Source organism: Hylobates moloch, unplaced genomic scaffold (assembly GCF_009828535.3).
Source record: "Hylobates moloch isolate HMO894 unplaced genomic scaffold, HMol_V3 SCAFFOLD_1, whole genome shotgun sequence".
Classification (NCBI taxonomy): Eukaryota; Metazoa; Chordata; class Mammalia; order Primates; family Hylobatidae; genus Hylobates; species Hylobates moloch.
In genome coordinates this window covers 127,159,742-127,179,006 of record NW_026652276.1, presented here as the reverse complement: position 1 = coordinate 127,179,006, position 19,265 = coordinate 127,159,742, and the positions used below count along the sequence as shown (strand labels likewise).

The 19,265-nt window shown below is 41.3% G+C and overlaps 1 protein-coding gene across 1 annotated transcript in view; it reads right to left on the bottom strand.

Moving 5' to 3' along the window:
* Positions 1–19,265, bottom strand: part of GLI3 (GLI family zinc finger 3) — a 274,556-nt gene that overhangs the window by 51,483 nt on the left and 203,808 nt on the right. Inside the window, exons 8-10 of the mRNA XM_058439226.1 lie at positions 10,402–10,615; positions 9,464–9,577; positions 7,754–7,894 (exon numbers count right to left, since the gene is read on the bottom strand). Of these exons, the coding sequence (XP_058295209.1) occupies positions 7,754–7,894; positions 9,464–9,577; positions 10,402–10,615 (469 nt within the window). The remainder of the gene's footprint in view (positions 1–7,753; positions 7,895–9,463; positions 9,578–10,401; positions 10,616–19,265) is intronic.

Sequence of the window (19,265 nt, the reverse complement as noted above, 5' to 3'; positions counted from 1 at the left end):
GCCTAAATATCCCCAAATCTTAAAAAAAAAAAAAAAGTCCTCGCATTAGAAAACTGCTTTCTGTTCCCGGAGCTCTGTTTTATGTCAAAGCAGGAGCCTGATCTCCAACTCTGCCTGCCATGATCTCAGAATTTGGAGTCTGTGTGACTTCCCTAGGGCTGAAAAAAAAAATAGTGATGGAGTTTCTCCACCAAGAAAAAGGGCTTGGCTGGTTATGGGCCTTACTGAGAACTACTGTGTGCCTAACCTTAGCAAATGTGGTTTTTAAATTAAGCTCTGCCAGTTTACACACACACACACCCACACCCACACATAGGTATATTTAAGTAGCTTCTTATTAGATACATTTTAATGAGATCATCTCTTATTTCTAATCTGAACATTCTAAAGAACACTGAAACAGGAGAAACTTTTTCTTTAATTGCAATTTTTTTGTGTGTTTTTCTTATGTGTGTTTTTCTTTCTCCACACTATGAGGCAAGAGGAAATATTTAGGGCAGAACTGGGGACAATACTGTCTCCCAGGGACATCTGACAATGTCTGGAAACAGTTTTGGTTGTCATGACAAGGGAGGGAATGCGCAGGACAGCTCCTCACTATAAAGAACTGGCATCTCGTGGGGAGAGGCCTGGGATGCCGCTCAACACCCTACAGTGCCCAGGACAACCCCCAACACCAGAGAATGATCTGCCCCTATGTGCTACAGTGGAGAAATCTTGGTTTGGTGTAACCACTGAAGAAAATTTCCAGAAGGATGTCAGGACACATGAAAAGGAGAGATGGAATCTCCACACCGCAGAAACGCACAAGGAAGAACCTGCAATGGAAGAAATGAACCCAGAGGCCTCTCCAGTTCTTCTCTCGCAGTGTTTCATGAACTGGGGCCCTATCGACATCTTTTTGCAGTTACTAATTTCATGCTGACATACCAACCCCAACACTGCCTGAATATTAACATAACCCCTGCTTTTATACGTGACATGCATGGACATAGCAGCCTCTAAATATCTTTACATTTTTCTCTCTTATAAGCAGAATCACTAACATTTTATTGACTATAACTTTTCTAGCTAATTCCCTTCCCATTTTGTGTGGTAAAAGTCACTATTTTCCTTGGGAGCAGAGCAGGCCGGGAACCCAGGTCCGTCGGCTTTGAAACACATTCACATTGTACTGCCACTGGGTAACGATGGGAAACAAAAGTATTCTTTCAAATCAGGTGCTAATTATTCTCAAATCATCATCATCACCATCATCATCATCATCATCATCATTTCATCAGGCCTCAAAAGTTTACCTGCATGATTTACTTTGACCCTAACCATATTTTCCACCTGTTTCCTAGGAGTCTTTTCCAGTATTCCTCTGTACTCCTCCCTCTCTCAGCCCATAGAGTCGCAATACACAATTATGACTTCATTATGTTTCGCCTCTTGTTGTTCACTATGCTTTTATGTTTCCTTATATCCACCTCCCAGTTAGACTGTCCAGTCCTTGAGGGTGTAAATCATGTGCCCATCACAAAGCTGGGGCTGTGGGTACCACACGGGCTGTCCCCAGCCCATGTAGCACCTACCAGGGCTCTGCACATCTCATCAAGAGCTGTTGAGCAAATGGCTGATCCACTAATTTTGGCTTGTACTTTTCCTAATAAACAGGAGAATACATTATGCCAGCAACATCTGCTATAGGCAAGTATATTCAAATGAGGTATGCAGCCCAGCCCAAAGTGACCACCATTCCCACTTGTCTGGAGTGGATCCATACAGAATATTCCACGGCACTAATTATTGGCAGAATCTAGAATCTCACCTAAAGTATCATTGAGAACCAGCTAAAAAGCTTTCAATAGGAAAATGTTCCCCAGATGTCAGAAACGTTACTTGGAGGAAGATTTTGATGAAATATTTCAGGGAGTATACAACGGATGAATGAATTAAGAAAAAAACTAATACATGGCTGCCTCCTAAACTCCACCTGGGGGCAGTCACCCATAACTGTTCACAGCCCCCCGCCACTCCCAGCCCACCCCAAATTCCCTCCCAGGCTGAAAGGGGAGGGGGACTCTGCACAGCACTCCCAGTGGCTGCCAGCCAGCAAGCTGGCACTTGAGGGAGAATCTGTTTGCCATCCCTGTCCTAAGGACTATCCAATTCAAACTTTTTGCTTTCTTTGACTAAAACCAAGGTTGAACAAGGCAAGATGTCTTGGCCAGGTCTTATTCAGCAGAAACACATTGCGGAAGAAAAAGGGAGTCTCTTGGCTTCAGTCTAGCGTATATCCCAGTTTAGCAACAATTAATATAAAATAAGCCACAGAAACCAACAGTGCCACCGCATTCTCCTCCCCCACTCAAACCAGTGAAACACACATATAAAACAACGAGAGACGGAGTGACCTCTTCAAGACCCTCTGTCTGTTTCTCATTAGACCTACTGCATGTGATCTCTGCTTGGCCTTGGACGTTGGGGACAGCGTTTATTTTCACGGCTGTTTCACAGTATGATAAGTGAGAAAATAACGTTCTAAGGGGTCAAATGGTTCTAAGGAGGTCATCCCAAGAGTCAGGGCAGAGATGGGGCTGCCACTCAGAATCCCAGCTGGGCCTGAGGGGCTCTGGCTGGTGGACCACACAGCCCTCACACACCCTCGCACTCGATCTGATCTCCTGAGTGTCTCTTTATGGGAACAATTTCTGCAGGTGCAATTTAGTCAGCAACTTTAAAGAGAACGTGATCCTTAAGGCAAAATTGTCAAAAGATGGCTTTGAAGTTTGTAGTTCTTAGTCTATATTTTATATGCCGTGTTTCCAAATAATTAGAGTAACCGAATTAACTAGCAACTCCATGTAGGGAAAATAAGATCAAAATCTCCACTCATTCGTTTTATGTGCACACAAAACTAATTTCTGCCTCATATCTGAGACCCCTATCACATCTTAAACTCAATTTTCTCTTAGGTAAGGATAGACAATGCAACTTTAGCAAAGGGATCAAAATTATATGGGAAACATTTAAAATGCAAATTTAGGATCACGGTATTAATGTGAAAAGAATGTCTTAACATCCTAACTCTTCCTTGCGTTTCTACAGACACATCAATTCTTCACAAATTAGATGTGCTTTCTTTATATCTAAATCTCTATATTAAAAAGAAAGCCCCTCATTTTCATGCTGCTGATGTATAGAATTTGTTTCCAAATGGCAGCAAAGGTGATTATGACTGTATTCTTCTGATAAAGGAAACTTCAGCATGCTTTTAGAGATCAAAATTCGCAGCATATGAAAGCATTTTAAAATCCAAGTAGGTGGTTAATCACTCTACAAAAAGGTGAATTTTTGACACTATGCTTCAAGGAGACAAATGGAGGATTACAGAGACTTAAATGCCACCCAATTGAAGCTGGGTGCTAACAGAAATACCTCTCACGTTCTCTGTGGTTCTGCCCCACAGGTAGAAGACAACATCCCCCAGTGTGATTGCCAAGGGCCCTGCAGGGTCATGCTGCTGGGGATTGGGCTGGGGAATAAAACTTTTAAAATCATTTGACTTTTTAAAGACCCTTGCGGGGAGAATATTATGTGTGATATTTCTTACACAGAAATAGGGGGTTTTGAGGGTGAAGAGTTGCAGAGTTACAGCAAACAGGTGGACATGAAGTATGGTGATGATACTATTATTCTTTCGATCTCAGCACTGATGTTTTCAAGCATAACCAGCCACTCAGCAGTAATGACTCCACACTGAGATGGAAGTTCTTTATGTTTATTCCTTTTCCTCCTCTTAGAAAGCCTCTCAAAACATAGGTGGTATATACAATGTCATGCACAACCAAAGTGTGCAGGTTTCAGAGAACCTGAGACTAACGTGTGCTGCAGGCTGTGCATATTTCTGACACCCCAAACATCAAATAGCCAAAGATGGAACTTACTTCTAGGACAAAATTAAAACAAGAGGGAAATGGATCTCTGTGTAGACAGAAAGCATCCTTCCTCCTTGGAAGAAGTTGAGCTGAGCTGTTTTACATAATAAACACAAGCTAAACCAAATACCATTGGCACAAACCAAATAGCATAAACAGAAAGCAAAACCAAAAAACACTTTGAGAATGGTTACACTACAACTCTCAGAAACACATTTGAAGTTATGATTCACGTCTTTTATAATATAATGCTCAACAAGAAAAAGGTCTGGTTAATTTAAAATTGAAGAAAAATATGGACTTTCAACTCATTTTGAGATGTTAGAATGTGTGCCTTTCAAATGGCGAGAGAAAATATTTGCATCTTGGCAAATCAATAATAAATTCAGTCTTCAATGTACTTGGAATTAATCTTCGTTCTATATACTCCTCTTGCTTTTTTGTTTCCTTCAATTTTAACTGACACCAAGAAAGGGATGAAGTACAAGAACAAAGCTAACAAAAATACACACCTATCTTTTTAGCTTCTGGTCATAAAAGCAAATTTATGACAAATTTAATACTAGCTTGAGAGTAACTAAGCCCAATTGTAATTATCTTGCTGGAAAGATAAATTAATTAAACATCCCTGTGATAAAGACCCAGCAGTAAACCTAGAATAAACACATAATTGGTGAAGGAGAGGGGCTTGAAATAAAGGAGAAGAGAAGGGAAAGGCTAATATTTAGCCCATCTGTTCAGATAGTAATGGACGAGGTAATCTTTTCAAGAGTACATGGAGTGCATTACAGTGGAAATGAGACTACCTGGCGGGCAAAGTCAGCCGAGTTTCTAATTCTCTTCTTCAACTTTGTGATTTGCTAATGTGAAACACATGTCTCCCTTTTGCACCAAGTTCAAATAACTCCGGAATTCCAACCGTGCAGCTCAACGACTGAACCAGAACAAGGGGAGAACTTGTCAGGATTTAAGAGCTTTCAGCAAAGCCCTTCAATTGCAGCCAGCACCCTATTCCCCGGAAGGATATCAATTATAGATAGTGACTTGCTTTAGCAGGCAGTCGGGACTGTCAGACACTAGATAGACAACCATGAAGAATCATGAATCTTTCTATTAACTGTAAGAGGGGGAAAAAGAATGGGTCACGGTTATAAATAAGGCAGAGCATCAGAATGGTTTAACACCTTGTCTCTTGGTTGTATGTGGCATGAAAATTCAACTAATTCACGAAATGTCCTCTCTCCAAGGAAAGTCACAGGAATGGAAACTGTTAATGCTTTCCTCTGTAAAAAAGTAGTTTGTGCAACTGGTATTTATTCTACCACCAAAGTAATTAGGTGGACTTGAAGTAGCTATTCCTTCAATCAACATAATACAAAGCACCTGCCTATTCTATAACAGGCCACCACTACTGCTGCCAGATATACTCATGAGTAAGAAAGTACACACATGGCATGCAATGTAGAATCAATTTAAACACGCAAACTAGGGGTTCCTGCACCTCAGACAGTAAGTAAAAAGGTGGAAAATAAGTGATATAAACTAGTATTCTTATTTATGTTGTTGTAAATTATAATTCTTAATTTACTTAAGTTTATTTATTCACATAATTTGTCTCAGACTAAAATTAATATCGTAAAGGTAATATATTGGATTTTCTTCTAATCCTGACATGAATTTCTTCTGGTTAATCTGAAATTAAAATAGTCCACTGTATACGTGTGCATTCATATTTTTTAAAGATCTTTTTGATAAAACAGACAATATGGTAGTCATTTAGTTGGTAGTTTTAAGCAGCCTTCCTTTAAAACTACTCAGATCTCTCTATTAAAACATCATTGAGATTATGGCCACTGAAATTAAATTCAAATACCTGCAATTTCATCATCTTTTAAAAGCTTTCACATTACCGTATTTAGGCTGTGAAAGGGTTAAGCTACTACCGCACTCCAAAAAATATTACTTCAAACCCTGCCTCTTATGAGGAGCACAATTCATTTTAAATATAGACTTAGAATAAGCTCTTATTTCATTCCTGATTTGGTAATGACTGAACCAGTATCCAACATTCCTTGCAAACTACAATGACTTAGCCTCCAAAACAGCACCATGAGACTTCAGGATATTTTAAAAAGGAAGACACCCTGCCAACATCTCTTCTATGATGGCAGCTTTTACACAAACAATTCTCTTCATGTTTGTTGGTCATTCATTATATCACTAAGGATACACATGGCATATGCTACTCTTGGGGAGTATTTCCCCATACTAAAACAAAAATTCCAAACTTTTCTCCCCTTTGGTATTCCCGTGTCTTTGTGATTTCCATTAAAACAGTCAGCAAGAATAAATGGCCATTAAGTCAGGCTTGGCTTAAAAATAACACTTGCATTAAATTAAAGAGAAAGAATTGAATTAAGTTCATGGAAAAATTCTGGAAATATACTTAATTTAAAACATTTGACTTTTTTTTTCTGTGCTCAGAAATCTACAATTCTTCCCATACAATCACCAGGAGACATAATTTAAAAAGAAATGGAGGGGAGGGACCCTGGCGATGTCATGTAAAATCCTCAAAACCTTCTGTATAGAACAGAGCTCAAAATCTGGCAACCTGTGTGCTTAACACTATAGTGTAACTGTAATCCGTGGAATACATTACATGGGATGCGCCGAGTTGCAGGAGATACACATTAAAAGCTCACACCGCCTATGAAACGTGTGGGATGTAAGAGGGACTTCATAATTTTAGTGTTTAATCTAAATGGAGGAGGGTTATCAAGAAACATGAATTGCCTAAAAATACAGTTACTGTAAAAAAAAGAATGGATCATGAAAGAGAAAGTGGAGAGAGAAAGAGAAAAAGAGAGAGAGCAGGAGGAGCGGAATCGCAACAAACACTACTTTGTCCAATTTTTCATCATATTAAAAGTTTAACTGCCACACTTAATGCCTCAACAAGACCCTGTGCTTCTGCCAGGAGTTGTAGCACCTAAGTCTTTTTATATTCGATCATCTAAATGCCCTTCCACGTCAGCCGCTCCTGGTCCCATTTGCCAGGGAAAACCCCACTGGCCTTCAAGAAAGTGCCAAGAACAGTGAAGCACTGGGAAGGGAGTATCACAAATCAGGCATGGGGTGGGGAGAAGGCTTTGTGCACACTGCATTTTTTGAAATGATATGCAGGAGAGTGTGTAAAAATTCCTGAACCTGGTGAAGAGGAGGTGTGGTTCTCAATCTGACCATGCTGCAGTTTCCAAAACATCCATCACTAAATACATTTAAAAACACATATAACTTTTTCCATGAAACTACTAACCCCACAAGGTCTGGCCTCCAACCAAGAAATTATGCTACCTAGCTCATATAGAGTACTAACTGTGGCTTAAAAGAATGGGAGCTTCCTTAGGCTTTGAGAGTTTGGGAGAGGAAAAAAGAAATCCCCCATCTCCACATTTTTTCCATTGTTACCGGGTCTTGGAAGGGGAATCAAACTTGGTTAAAAGGTTAATCATAATTCATGTCCAGCTTACTATTACTCAATAACCATCAAAGTCGCTAACTCAAAATAGTGTTTTCTGGCTTACAGGATCAGAGTCATTACACTCTCTATTGAAGACTTTATTGAATTTTACACTCAGCTTTAGCTGACTGAACAGGTCAAGCACCGTGGCTCCGAGTTTTCTTTATTCTCAGAAAGTCATAAAGCCCTCTCCAGTTCGCAATACGGCTCGCTAAGAAACTTGACTCAGCTCAGGGTCAGAGAGGCCGACCTCCCTGGAAAGGGTCACAGAGCTGTAAAGCCCCGTTCCTGAATACCATCCACTTACATGCACAAGCTGCTCTTGGGTGTCGAACTCCCTGGTGCAGCCTTCCCAGTGGCAGTTTGTCTCATAGATGACTTCAGGCTCCTGTTTGCTTTCATCTTTGTCCCCTTCCTCCTTGACAAGGGTTGTTCCTTCGGGCTGTTCCTGAAAGAAGAGGGTTGGGGGCAGGGAACACAGAAGGGGTAAGAATCAGACACAATGGGAGGGAAGACAAGAAGAGAAAGTAAAAACCCAAATTAGATTTGGGTCTAGGGTTTTGTGAATTGAAGAAGTCAAACAATAAAATCATTTCTATGCATATTTTCAGATTTACCAAATACACTCTGAGAGTTTTAAACGTCTGATTCAAGGCAACAGCCTGTCAAAATGATGAATTAAAAGTTGAGGCCAAACTTTGCTGCCCTGATTACAAAGCTGAAAATAAACCCAAATGTCTTCTAAAAAAAAAAACCCAAAACAAAACCAAAAACAAACAAACAAAAAACAAAACAAAGCTCGTAAGAGAATAAATAAAAACAGGTCTTTACCCAAAATATTGGTACTTCTATTTTGTTTAGTTGTTTTAATTATTTTCGGTCTGCTAATTTGTTTATTCTTATATTTTGTAATCTAGGAAAATGGTTTACTAGTACTTCTAATTCTGTTTTCCCTTTGTTGGAGACTGTGTGAGACACCTTTGTGGACTTTATAGGGATAATGCCCACCTGATTCCACCTCTGATCTCTAAGGATATGCTCACTACCCAGGGCCCAGGGGCCACAGCATCAAAGCTCAGGGGCACAGTCCTTCGGAAACCCCTGCGGCAGCTTCACAGCAATGCAAATACGAGTCATTTTGAGAATTCATCTTGTGTAGATTCAGGTCCCAATCCGGGGCTAGATGATAAAAACCGTATGCAGGCATTGAAGTGTAACCAGCAAGGTTGTTGCTGTCTGGCAATATGCAAGAGGAAAGATCCATTTCAGAGCCTGTGACACCAATTTACTCCAGCCTCCACGTTCTTGCTGAAAAGGAAATTTGGGCAAGTAGTCTGAGGTTTGGGCTGAAGCAGCCTGATGACAGCAAGGTCCAGATTCTGTGGACATCTGGAGAGATTGGACAAGAGTCCAAACTGAGGCCCAGAGAATTTAAGTGACTAGAGGCGGAGTCTGGATTGAAATCCTACACTCTTCCTTTCAGAATTTTAGGCTGAGTGCCAGAATCTAACTAGCCTTAGGTTAGTTGTGTTTTCATCCCTTCTGGTTCGCCAGGCTCTCCTAGAAAGTGGGAAGTAGCAAAATAAGAAAAAATGATATAGGACCCATCAGTAGATCCGCCACAGCTCAAGCTTGGGTCCAGGAGCTCAATAATTCAGGCCCAAAATCACAGATGAGGACTGAGGCCTGGTCTGACCTGTGGCCAGCAACAAATTAATGCAACCATTTCCTCTACGAACTACAGTTGCCTATACTCCCAAGCTGCCTAAACTATCAAGAAGGTATACCCCGCATGGCTTCCTGCACTGTCTGTGTTTGCTTCTGAGCTAGAAAAACGATTTAGTCACTCCATATCTAGCCTTTTGCACAACATGTAGAGTATGGCCAAGGTCAACAATGCAGTGGACAGGGAACTGCCGTGAAACAGACACCAGGTCTGGGGAGGAAGGGGGAGCTGACCCAAAGACTCCAGTCTTGGGAGGAGTGGGCGCTGGCCTGTGTGGCCTGAGTGTCCTACCTGCTGCCCCCGAGCCCCTGGGCTGGGGAGGTCTTCATCGGGTTTGATCTTGGACCTCTTGTTGTGCATCGGGTCACCAGTGCTGCTCACTGCAGACTCACTCGTGGGCTTGTTCTGCTGGTCACATTTGCAGAGCCAGAGACAAAAAGATTTTCATCAACAAGGAGCAGTACCATAATTAAAACCTTGCAACTCAGGACAAGCGGTCTTATTTGGCTATAAAGCAACGACTCTGATAATTCTCCAATCCCAGGGTAAGTAGAGTTCAGATAGTATGTTCAAAGCTAGAAAATACGTTCATGCAGCAGCTCTTCATTTTTAACTTGTGAGTATAAACTCCCTATGGCTTTTTAAAGCTAGAAGAATGGAGCTGAGGCCCTAGGCTTTAACAAGCTCCAACAGGGTATTTCAAAAGAACAAAGTTGTGAGGAGGGTAGAAGACCAACACATTCCGTTTGTGAAGTTCTTTAATTAGAGCATCCAGATTCTTCTCCAAACAATATCAAAGTGGCAACAGTTAACGAGGGCAAAGCACAGTTTTAGCCTTACTCTAAAGTACCACCTGGTGGTAAGTCGCAACTGTGGTTCTAGCAGAGGGAGTGAACAGTGACCAAATGACAGCAATGTATCCACACGCTGCATTGACATGGGATGCAGGTTACAGATGGCACCAGGTCACAGTGAAGCCTTATCAAGCAGCCTGCTGCTATGCCCATGGGAAAATGACTCTGGGGGAAAAAACTGTTTGATGAGAAGCACTTATACAACACGTCCACCAAAACTGAAGACTAGACCTCAGCATTAAGAAGAGAAGACAGGATGCTAGTATGGAGGCTGTGAGAACACAGAGGTGCTGTGTTGATTAACGGCTGACATGGTGGCCTGCCCCCACCCTCGGCTGACCAGCACGGCCGGGTGCATTGACCTGTCCCTCTCACCTGTGAGGACTCGGAAGGGCCGGAGCTGACCTGGACGGGGTTCAGAACCGTAGGGATCCCTGGAATAGGCCTCTGTGTTGGAAAAGTTGGGGCAGGGTGGATGAGTGGAGGGCTGTGTCCAAAGGCTGAACCTAAGCTCTGCTGTCGGCTTAGGATCTGCTGATGCATGTGGAGAGAGACGGGCGCAGAAGAGTAGGTGAAGCTCAAGGCAGGGCTGCGCAGGGGAGATAAAAAAAAAGACGATCATCACTTAAACGCAGAGCTCAGACAAATACACAAGATCTGCAGCTTTCTATCTATAATTTTACCATCCCAAATCAAATTTGTTTAAATGAGAAGGTAGGATTACTGCCAAGCTCTTGAAAACTTCTTAAAGGAAAGATGAACACTGAGATGAGACACGCATGTGCGTGCACACATACACGCAGACCTGAAAGAACATTCTGCAAAAATGGAAATAAAAGGCATCAGCTCAATAATAACTATTTATTGCAATAACAAACTTTATATAAAAAAGAGAATGGGTGACTACGTGCTTTATAGGACTTTTATTGGCCCTTAGTTCCGTATGTTCCTGTGCATGGAGCAATTCCTTTAATCTTAGCTCACACCGCACGCTTTCATATGTCTCCAGATCTTATTACAAGAGGAAAGAAAATCAATTGGTTAAATGTGTTTTGAACACCATGCTTGTCATATCACTCATTTGTTTGTAAAGATGGAAAGCTTGGTTCATCCAGAATGCCACCTAAAGAATTTCCATCAGTGCCGTCTGGTTACAGAAGCTGATGGATTAACCTCTCCCCGCTGAAATCAGTGATCAATGGGCTTCGATGGAGGAATATTCCAGTGGGAGAGCACTGCTCCCTCTTCTAGCTAAACAGCATTTAATGTCTATTAAAGCCCATTATGCATGCTAATGCCTGTCACCACTTTATTATGCCACACTATTTCCCAGGCTACAGTAAGTCCTGAGGAAGCAGTGATATTACCTAAAGATTTCTCGACTAGCAGGCAATGCCAAATCATTCTTTGTGCCAGCGTGGTTTTGGAATCAAATCCTCTTAAAAGAATGGAGTGTTCTTAAGGAATTTGCCAATGGCTTAAAAATGCATGAAAAACTAATAATTGCATTCACGGAAATTTCTTTTTAAAAAAATAATCAGTGAAAAAAATATTTATATATATATGTATGTATTTCTCCCTGTCCTGCTGTGTAATACCCAGAAAGAATCAGAGTTTCTTGTAATGTCAAAGTTAGAACTCATGCAAATTTCCAATCTGGTGGGTTAATTACTATGGCTGTTAAGCGCATTAATGGAGAATAAAATAATTACAATAGCAAAATTCAAACCATTTCAACAACTTTAAGTAATAATTCCAAAGATATACTCTGTTCATTAATGTGACTCTACATTTTGCCTATTTGACTACAATCCATAACAGGCAGCTTCAATGGGATTACATTACTATTATTCCTACAGAGAACCTTACAATACAATAGCTTGCCCATTTAAGACTGAATATCATTAAGAACACCCTAGGAAAATTTCACCAGGCTTTGAGGAACTCTCCTTTCATTCTACATTGTATTTCTTTAATAAAGGAAAGCAGAAACATGGTGAAAACAGTCATTGTTCACAGTAAGTTAGGGAGAAATCAGTAATAATATTCCGTTTCTGCGGCGTTATAGTTGCTGCCAGTGTTTCCAAAAGCAAGCATGAATGATTATGGCAAGACTTAGCTAAGGTAGCTGTGTGGATGATTGATAGGGCATTAATCAAAAGATGCATATCTGCCTCAGAATTTGTTCACAAGCTTTCTTCTAATAGCTGATTTCATGTTCACTGAGCTCTATGCCAGTTTGTCCAATTTATTTTTCAGTGTACAAGCCATTCATCAAAAAACACAATGATTTAACAGCCCCCCTTCCTTTGGGTGAATGAGTATTACTAAGTGTAACTACGTTATTCTATTCATTAAATAAACAAAAACCAAAATAACCCACTTCACATATAATTACCACGGCACACAGACTTTGCATGTATCTCCAAACACCTTTCCAGAGTTCTAGAAGCCTAGACTATCTGGCAGAGTTGGGAGAGGGTCCCTGAAGGTCATTTACACTTCTAATTCTGGGAGACACGACATTTGGGGGTTTAAAAAATCAGTACTTAATTAAAAATAGAGACCATTCAAAAAACATTTCACAAAGCAAAATATGCCCTTGATTTTATACATAAGCAACTCAAAAGCATTCACAGACAGATAAGGGAAGTGCATTTTAAAAAAGATGTAGGAGGCCGGGAGCGGTGGCTCACGCCTGTAATCCCAGCACCTTGGGAGGTCGAGGCGGGTGGGTAACCTGAGGTCAGGAGTTCGAGACAAGCCTGACCAACACGGCGAAACCTCGTCTCTACTAAAAATACAAAAATTAGCTGGGCGTGATGGCATGCACCTGTAATCCCAGCTGCTCAGGAGTCTGAGGCAGGAGAATCACTTGAACTGGGGAGACGGAGGTTGTGGTGAGCCAAGATCGCGCCACTGCACTCCAGCCTGGATGACAGAGTGAGACTCTGTCTCAAAAAAAAATAATAATAATAATAATAAATAAAAATAAAAAAATAAAAAGATGTAGGAGGTGTCCTTACAAAAGATAAGGCTCAGCATTCCCACCGCAGTTTCCTAGGTCTACAACCCTCCTTGCCCTCGGGGAACAGGGGTAGAGGTTCTGAAAGCTCTTGACATACTTTGGCCATATCCCCATTCGGGGCCCCCATCTTTTTGCTGGTAGAACCAGGTGATGGGAATAAATGTTCTCTAAAATCCACATCAACAATTAGACTGCAAGGGCTATGAGGGAACACACAGTGGACGGTGATCCTGAGCCTTCAGGGCTTATTCATAAGAAGCCAGCAACAGAAACACTCCTCCTCGTGCACAGACCTGGGCCAGGGCAGGGTATGGGACAGCTTGTCTGAACCCAGAAGGGCTGGCCCTCAGCCTTCTGCTGCCACTCCTGCCAGGGACTGTGCCCCAAGAGGGCTGCTTCACTCCAGATGACAAAGTCAACTTAGAATTTGATGACAAAAGTAGAAAGTTCTCAGCTCTGACACAGTATCACTTAACAGATTTGGGAGTCAAGCCTCCTCTGCTCTCAGAACACTGCCATCAGAGTGCTGGGGCTGAGGACAGGCGATGACTGGGCACGGCACATGGATGTCGAGAGTCGCAGACAAAATGCCCATGAGAAAGGATGCCTCCCACGCATACCCTTAACTCTCTTGGGCAAGATCAAGATATGAAAAGATTCTCCTGAGGTTTTCCCACTGGCAGGACAAGAAAACCTGAGCCACCACAGCCTCATCCTTTAAATCAAAGTGGGGAGGGCCATGGAGGAGGGGAGTCCTGCATCCTTTTGCCTCCTGTCACAGCATGAGCCCCTCTGCATCTTCAACACTCACAGTGCCCCCTGCCTGGAACCCTGGGCTTCCAGAGCTCAGAATGGCCACTTCCTTTTTTACATTCAGGTTCCAGCTTAAATGTCACCTCTTCAGAGGGGCCTTCTTAGACTCACGCCCCATCAAAATGAGCCCCCTCTGCACCTCCTTGCCCCATCAATTTTCTACTGCATGACAATTCTATTCTCATGGCAGCATGCAGTACTCTCTAAAACTCTTTCTTTCTCTCCGTCTAGGAGGCAAAGTCCAGCTGGACCGAGCAGTGTGCCTGGCAGAGCAGACACACAGTACTGAGTCAATGAGTGACTGAATCTATTCTTCAGTGTCTATTAGTTCCCTGTTGCTGCTTCAACAAATAGCCCAAACTGAGTGGCTTAAAACAACAGACACTGTTTATTACCTTACAGTTCTGGAAGTCAGAAGTCTGCAATAGGCCAGCGGGGCTGCATTATTCTAGACGGTCTAGGCTCCCTGCCTGTTCTGTTTCCCAGAGGCTGCCCACATTCCTCAGCTCAGGGTTCCACATCCCTCATGCCTCCTCCTCCTCCTCCTCCTCCTCCGACCCTAACTTGCCTCTCCTGCCTCCCTCTCACAAGGGCTCCTGTGATTACATCACTGCCACCTGAACAATCGAGGATCATCTTCTCATCTCAAGATCCTTAGCTTAATCACACCTGTGAAAGTCCTTCTGGAGTGGAAGGTAACCTATTCACAGGTTCCAGGGATTAGGATGTGGACATCTTTGGGTCCGTTATCCTGCCTGCCACACTCAGAAGAGTCACCTCAAAGAAAACTATGTTTTCCTCTGAAAACTACAATTTGACAACATGTCTGTAAAGCAGTATTACACAAACGAAGCTAGCGTCTACATCCATTTCCTTCTGTAGCACTTCAATGGCACAGGGCAGACTTTGCTGATTAAAGAGATCAGATTAAAAACAAAAGGTAAATTCTATTTTTAGGGGCCCTGAATAAGAACCTTCCTAAATAGTTCATGTATTCATTCCACAATTTCCTACAAATAGAAAGTATTACTATTGTTTATTTTTTATTTTATTTTATTTTATTTTTTGAGATGGAGACTCGTTCTGTTACCCAGGCTGGAGTGCAGTGGCGCAATCTCGGCTCACTGCAACCTCGGCCTCCCAGGTTCAAGCGATTCTCCTGCCTCAGCCTCCCGAGTAGCTGGGATTACAGGCATACACCACCACGCCCAACTAATTTTTGTATTTTTAGTAGAGACGGGGTTTCACCGTGTTGGCCAGGCTGGTCTTGAACTCCTGACCTCAAGTGATCCACCCGCCTCGGCCTCCCAAGTTGCTGGGATTACAGGCATGAGCCACTGTGCCCAGCCTATAGTTGAAATTGTTAATAATCTCTTATACCTTCTCTAAAGCAGGACATAATCTACAGTCTAAACCTTGGTACCTGTGCTTCCCATCTTCATGGCCTCCACATTTCTGTTTACCCTACTCTTTCCAACGAGTCAACAGAAGAGATTAATTTTACATTCTGATTCTGAATTCTCTACATTCAATAATTAATCTGTTATTATTTTTTAAATTACTTTTATAGCTTTTGTTTCTAAATAACTATATGAAAGATGGGGTAATTTAAGACAATAACAACAAACATTTATAAAAATGTGACTTGTAACTGTTAATCTATATTTAGTCAATAAGATCAGTAGAAATAAAGTGTTAGATGGCCCAGATCTTCCCAAGTGACGTGCTAACACAGTCAGAGGCCTCCTGAGGTGAGTAAGTGTAATGAAGAGAAAGAGAAAGAAGTACCAAGGTCACCAAACTCTTAGGAATATAGCCCAGGCCTGTTTCTCTGTGCATTCCTAATGTCCACCCCAGATACAGCTGGTAGCAGGATGTGGAGGAGCTTCCAGAGACCAGTGTTCCTCACAACACACTTTGAGAAACACTCTTCCAGGGCAACAATTATAAAGCCAGAATAAATTAATTTAAAAATTAATTTGCCCTTTATTTTACTAAAGAGCACACAAGGAGAAAAATGTGGTTGTTAGATAGCTTACTAATCAGAGCAGATGTATGGTCACTGGATTGTTAGTTTGAAGGGCATTCCACTGGATGCAGGGTCTAAATAAGGATAATTTCTCAGTCAGTTTCATCTTCGTATTCAGCTCTGAGCTCAGTTAAAGGTGATTAACAAACCGTTGTCTGGGAACCATTTTTTCTTTTTTACAAAGACGTCTTCAAAATAAAATTATCAAAGTCTGAATCTTTAAGGAAGTTCTGATGTAAATATGCATCAGAAATCAGACATATAAAGTTTTATCAATACTCTTAAAAAGTGTGATCAAATTTTGCAAACTGGTTCTTGTTTCTTAGCATTACAGTAAACAGCACACTAACACCTCACTTACGTGGAAGTCTCCTTTCTGGGGATCTCAAAAACTATACCCAACAGGGCTAAACAGAGTACATGTAAAAGGAAAACTGTTAAGCAACCAAAATAAATGTCCTAAAGTCTACACACTGCATCTCATTCATTAATTCAGCAAGTTTTAACTGAGTACTTTATACAAATCCCATTTATATTGCCAAAGAAAAAAATAATTATTTGTAACCAGAAAGTTACATATAATTTATAATTAATATATTAAACCTGGAAATGCATAATCATGTTTGGCTTTCACAATAAATATTTATTTTTTTCACACCAGGGAAGTGATGTAAGTCAACATTTGTACAGAAACTCTTGTGATCCATTCTGCTAATACAATTTATATTTATTCCCAAAATGATATATAAAATGGAAACGCTAAAAGTTCATATTGTAGAAAATCAACCATTAAACATTTATGCACCCTACTATACACGTAGGCACTTCAAAATCATTAATATTAAAATCAAATGGATAAAACCCAATTAAAATAGCATATGAGAAAAGCCTATGTTTTTTTAAATGCTTCAGGAATTCTATATATGGCAGGGGGGTCAGAGCACTGGGGATATACTGGATTCCTTAACAATGGTACTATAAATAAAGCAGCATAATATGGCCTCCTGTAGTCCTTTAAATTGGAATAGTAAGTAAGAGCTGATTACAATATTCAAGAAATTTGTTTTTATATAAAAATAAAGAAAACAATTGAGGAAAGTACGAAAAATGTCAAGAGGCCGTATCATCCAGCCACCACACACTCAAAGGTAAAAGCTACTATTTTATTGTTTGATGATTTCAATCCACAGGACATTCTTAACCCTTCCCTAAAATAACAGCTTTTCCCTAGAGTTGCCATGGAATATCTCACTCCCATGTAATTACAGTGCCAGGGTTTTTGCACCAGCACATGATATGTGTGGGGAAAGGGCACAGGAGGATGTGGGAAGCTGAGCAGAAAGGAAGGCTCTTCAGTTTCCAGGTTCATCTCTGAAATCTCTCAATGACCCAGTGTGCACAGAGCTGGGCAGGTAGGTGATGCATTAGAGAACTAAGCCACAGGCAAGCCCTGGCGTGAGTGGTAATTACACTCCATCACAAAGGTACCGGCTCTCAGTCCAATGTGAAGAGTAACGAATATGTGACACTTCTGGATTCTTGGGAAATGTCTTGTAAATGTAAATGTAAAATCAACTCTGTCTACCCACCACCTATAAAACACTTCTTCCAATTGCTTTGGTTGTTAACTTTCATTCAGGTCTGAATTTTTTCAACATCCTTAAAAGAAACTCATGGGATAGTATCAGGATCTATTCCTTTAGGTCAGGGCACTGGAATTAAGAAACTTCATGCTACAACAAACCTAGTTTTCTACAGGCTGAAGAAGAATCCAATGAGTATCCCACCTCTCCTAACTCTTTTGCTCACGAAATCAAGATTGGAAGTAAAGTCAGGCAACAGGAACCACTGAGATAACATGGTACCAGAATGTGAGAAACTGACTTCAAGAAAAGAGAAGGGAGAGAGACACGTTCAAAGCCAAGCCAAACTTCCTGGCTACTTTGCGACTGTTGCACTAAGAGGTCATCCTCACTCTGGTTACAGCTGTGGAATTTGCTGCACAACAGCTGCCATCCAAAGAACCATTTTTTTTTCCAGTTTTGCAGAGAATGGGCCAACAGCTATCATTACTTGTATATGTGTAGGGACACACATGCACACATGTGCTTCTATCTGAGAGGGAAAAAAATAAAGCTTCCACTTCCATCTATAAAAGTCTCCAGGGCAAGTTTATTGGAAACCCAGCCCAGCCTCAGAAGTAAAGAGTACACAAATAAAGACCCACATGCTCTTAAGTATCTCAACATTTACATTTAGGCATATGCTCTCTGAATAATGCTTTGGAGAAAAATACATTAGGCTTTACATTATGAAACTGATCTAAAAAGCTAAAAAGCTACTTGCCATTAAGCAGCCAAATAGATATGACCTCAATGAACGTGAATGGCAATAACATACTCTCACATGAGATCTGGCTCATCAGGTATGTTAGACGTGGTTAGAAAAATCGTATGTTAATATATGCATAATCCGTTTCTTCAAAATATCATCAGGTATTATTATTTCTATTATAAATAGCATTTCCTGTCAATGCTTTTCACCATGCCTCTCATTTGAGGATTTCTAAGAGAGAAAGAAGTGTGTCTGGTGAACACTCAGAGTTCGACCCACCAGGTTGAATTTGTGGTTCTGCCACGTGAGCAACTGAGTGCCTTTGATTCAGTCTGCTAACCTCTCTTAACATCAGTTTCCTTATCTGTAAAATTAAACAGCCTTGTGGGGGACCTCCAGGGAAGGCCCTTAGATTTCTGGTCTTCCAGATCTAAGGCCCTAGATCTTAGGCCCTTCCTATTGTCCTTAGTGGTCCAAGATGCTGTGGTATAACCTGGCCCCTGCCTGTGTTGCCAACCTTGTGCTTTGGCTAACCTGCCCTGTGTTTAACTGTCATCTGCTGATAGTTCCCCCAACGCCTTACTCCTCCCACCTCAGGGCCTTCACCTGCTTGGTCTTCGTCTTGGAAACTTGTAGAAAGCTTTCCAGGGTATCTTGTCATCATCCAGTAAGTCAATGGCCAATCCCCTGAATTAGGCCCGTGGTGCTATTCTTTCTTAACATCTGGGTCATTTCCTTTACAGCACTGACCAGAACCCTTACCAGCTCCTTTGCTCCTTTGTTCATTCATTTGTTCCCTTGCTAGCTCCTTTGCTCATACATTCGTTTATTAATATGCTTAGAGGCTTCTCCCTTCTGTAAGTTCCATGAAGGTGGGGGTCGTGTCTCTCTCAGGCATTTGTGTAGCCCCCATTCCCCCAGTACAGCGACTAGCACAGAGTTAAGCTCAGCTAAATATGTGGGGAATTAATAACTGATTAAATGAAATACTATATAAAACTACCACATCAGGTAATATTAATTACTTTTAAGGAA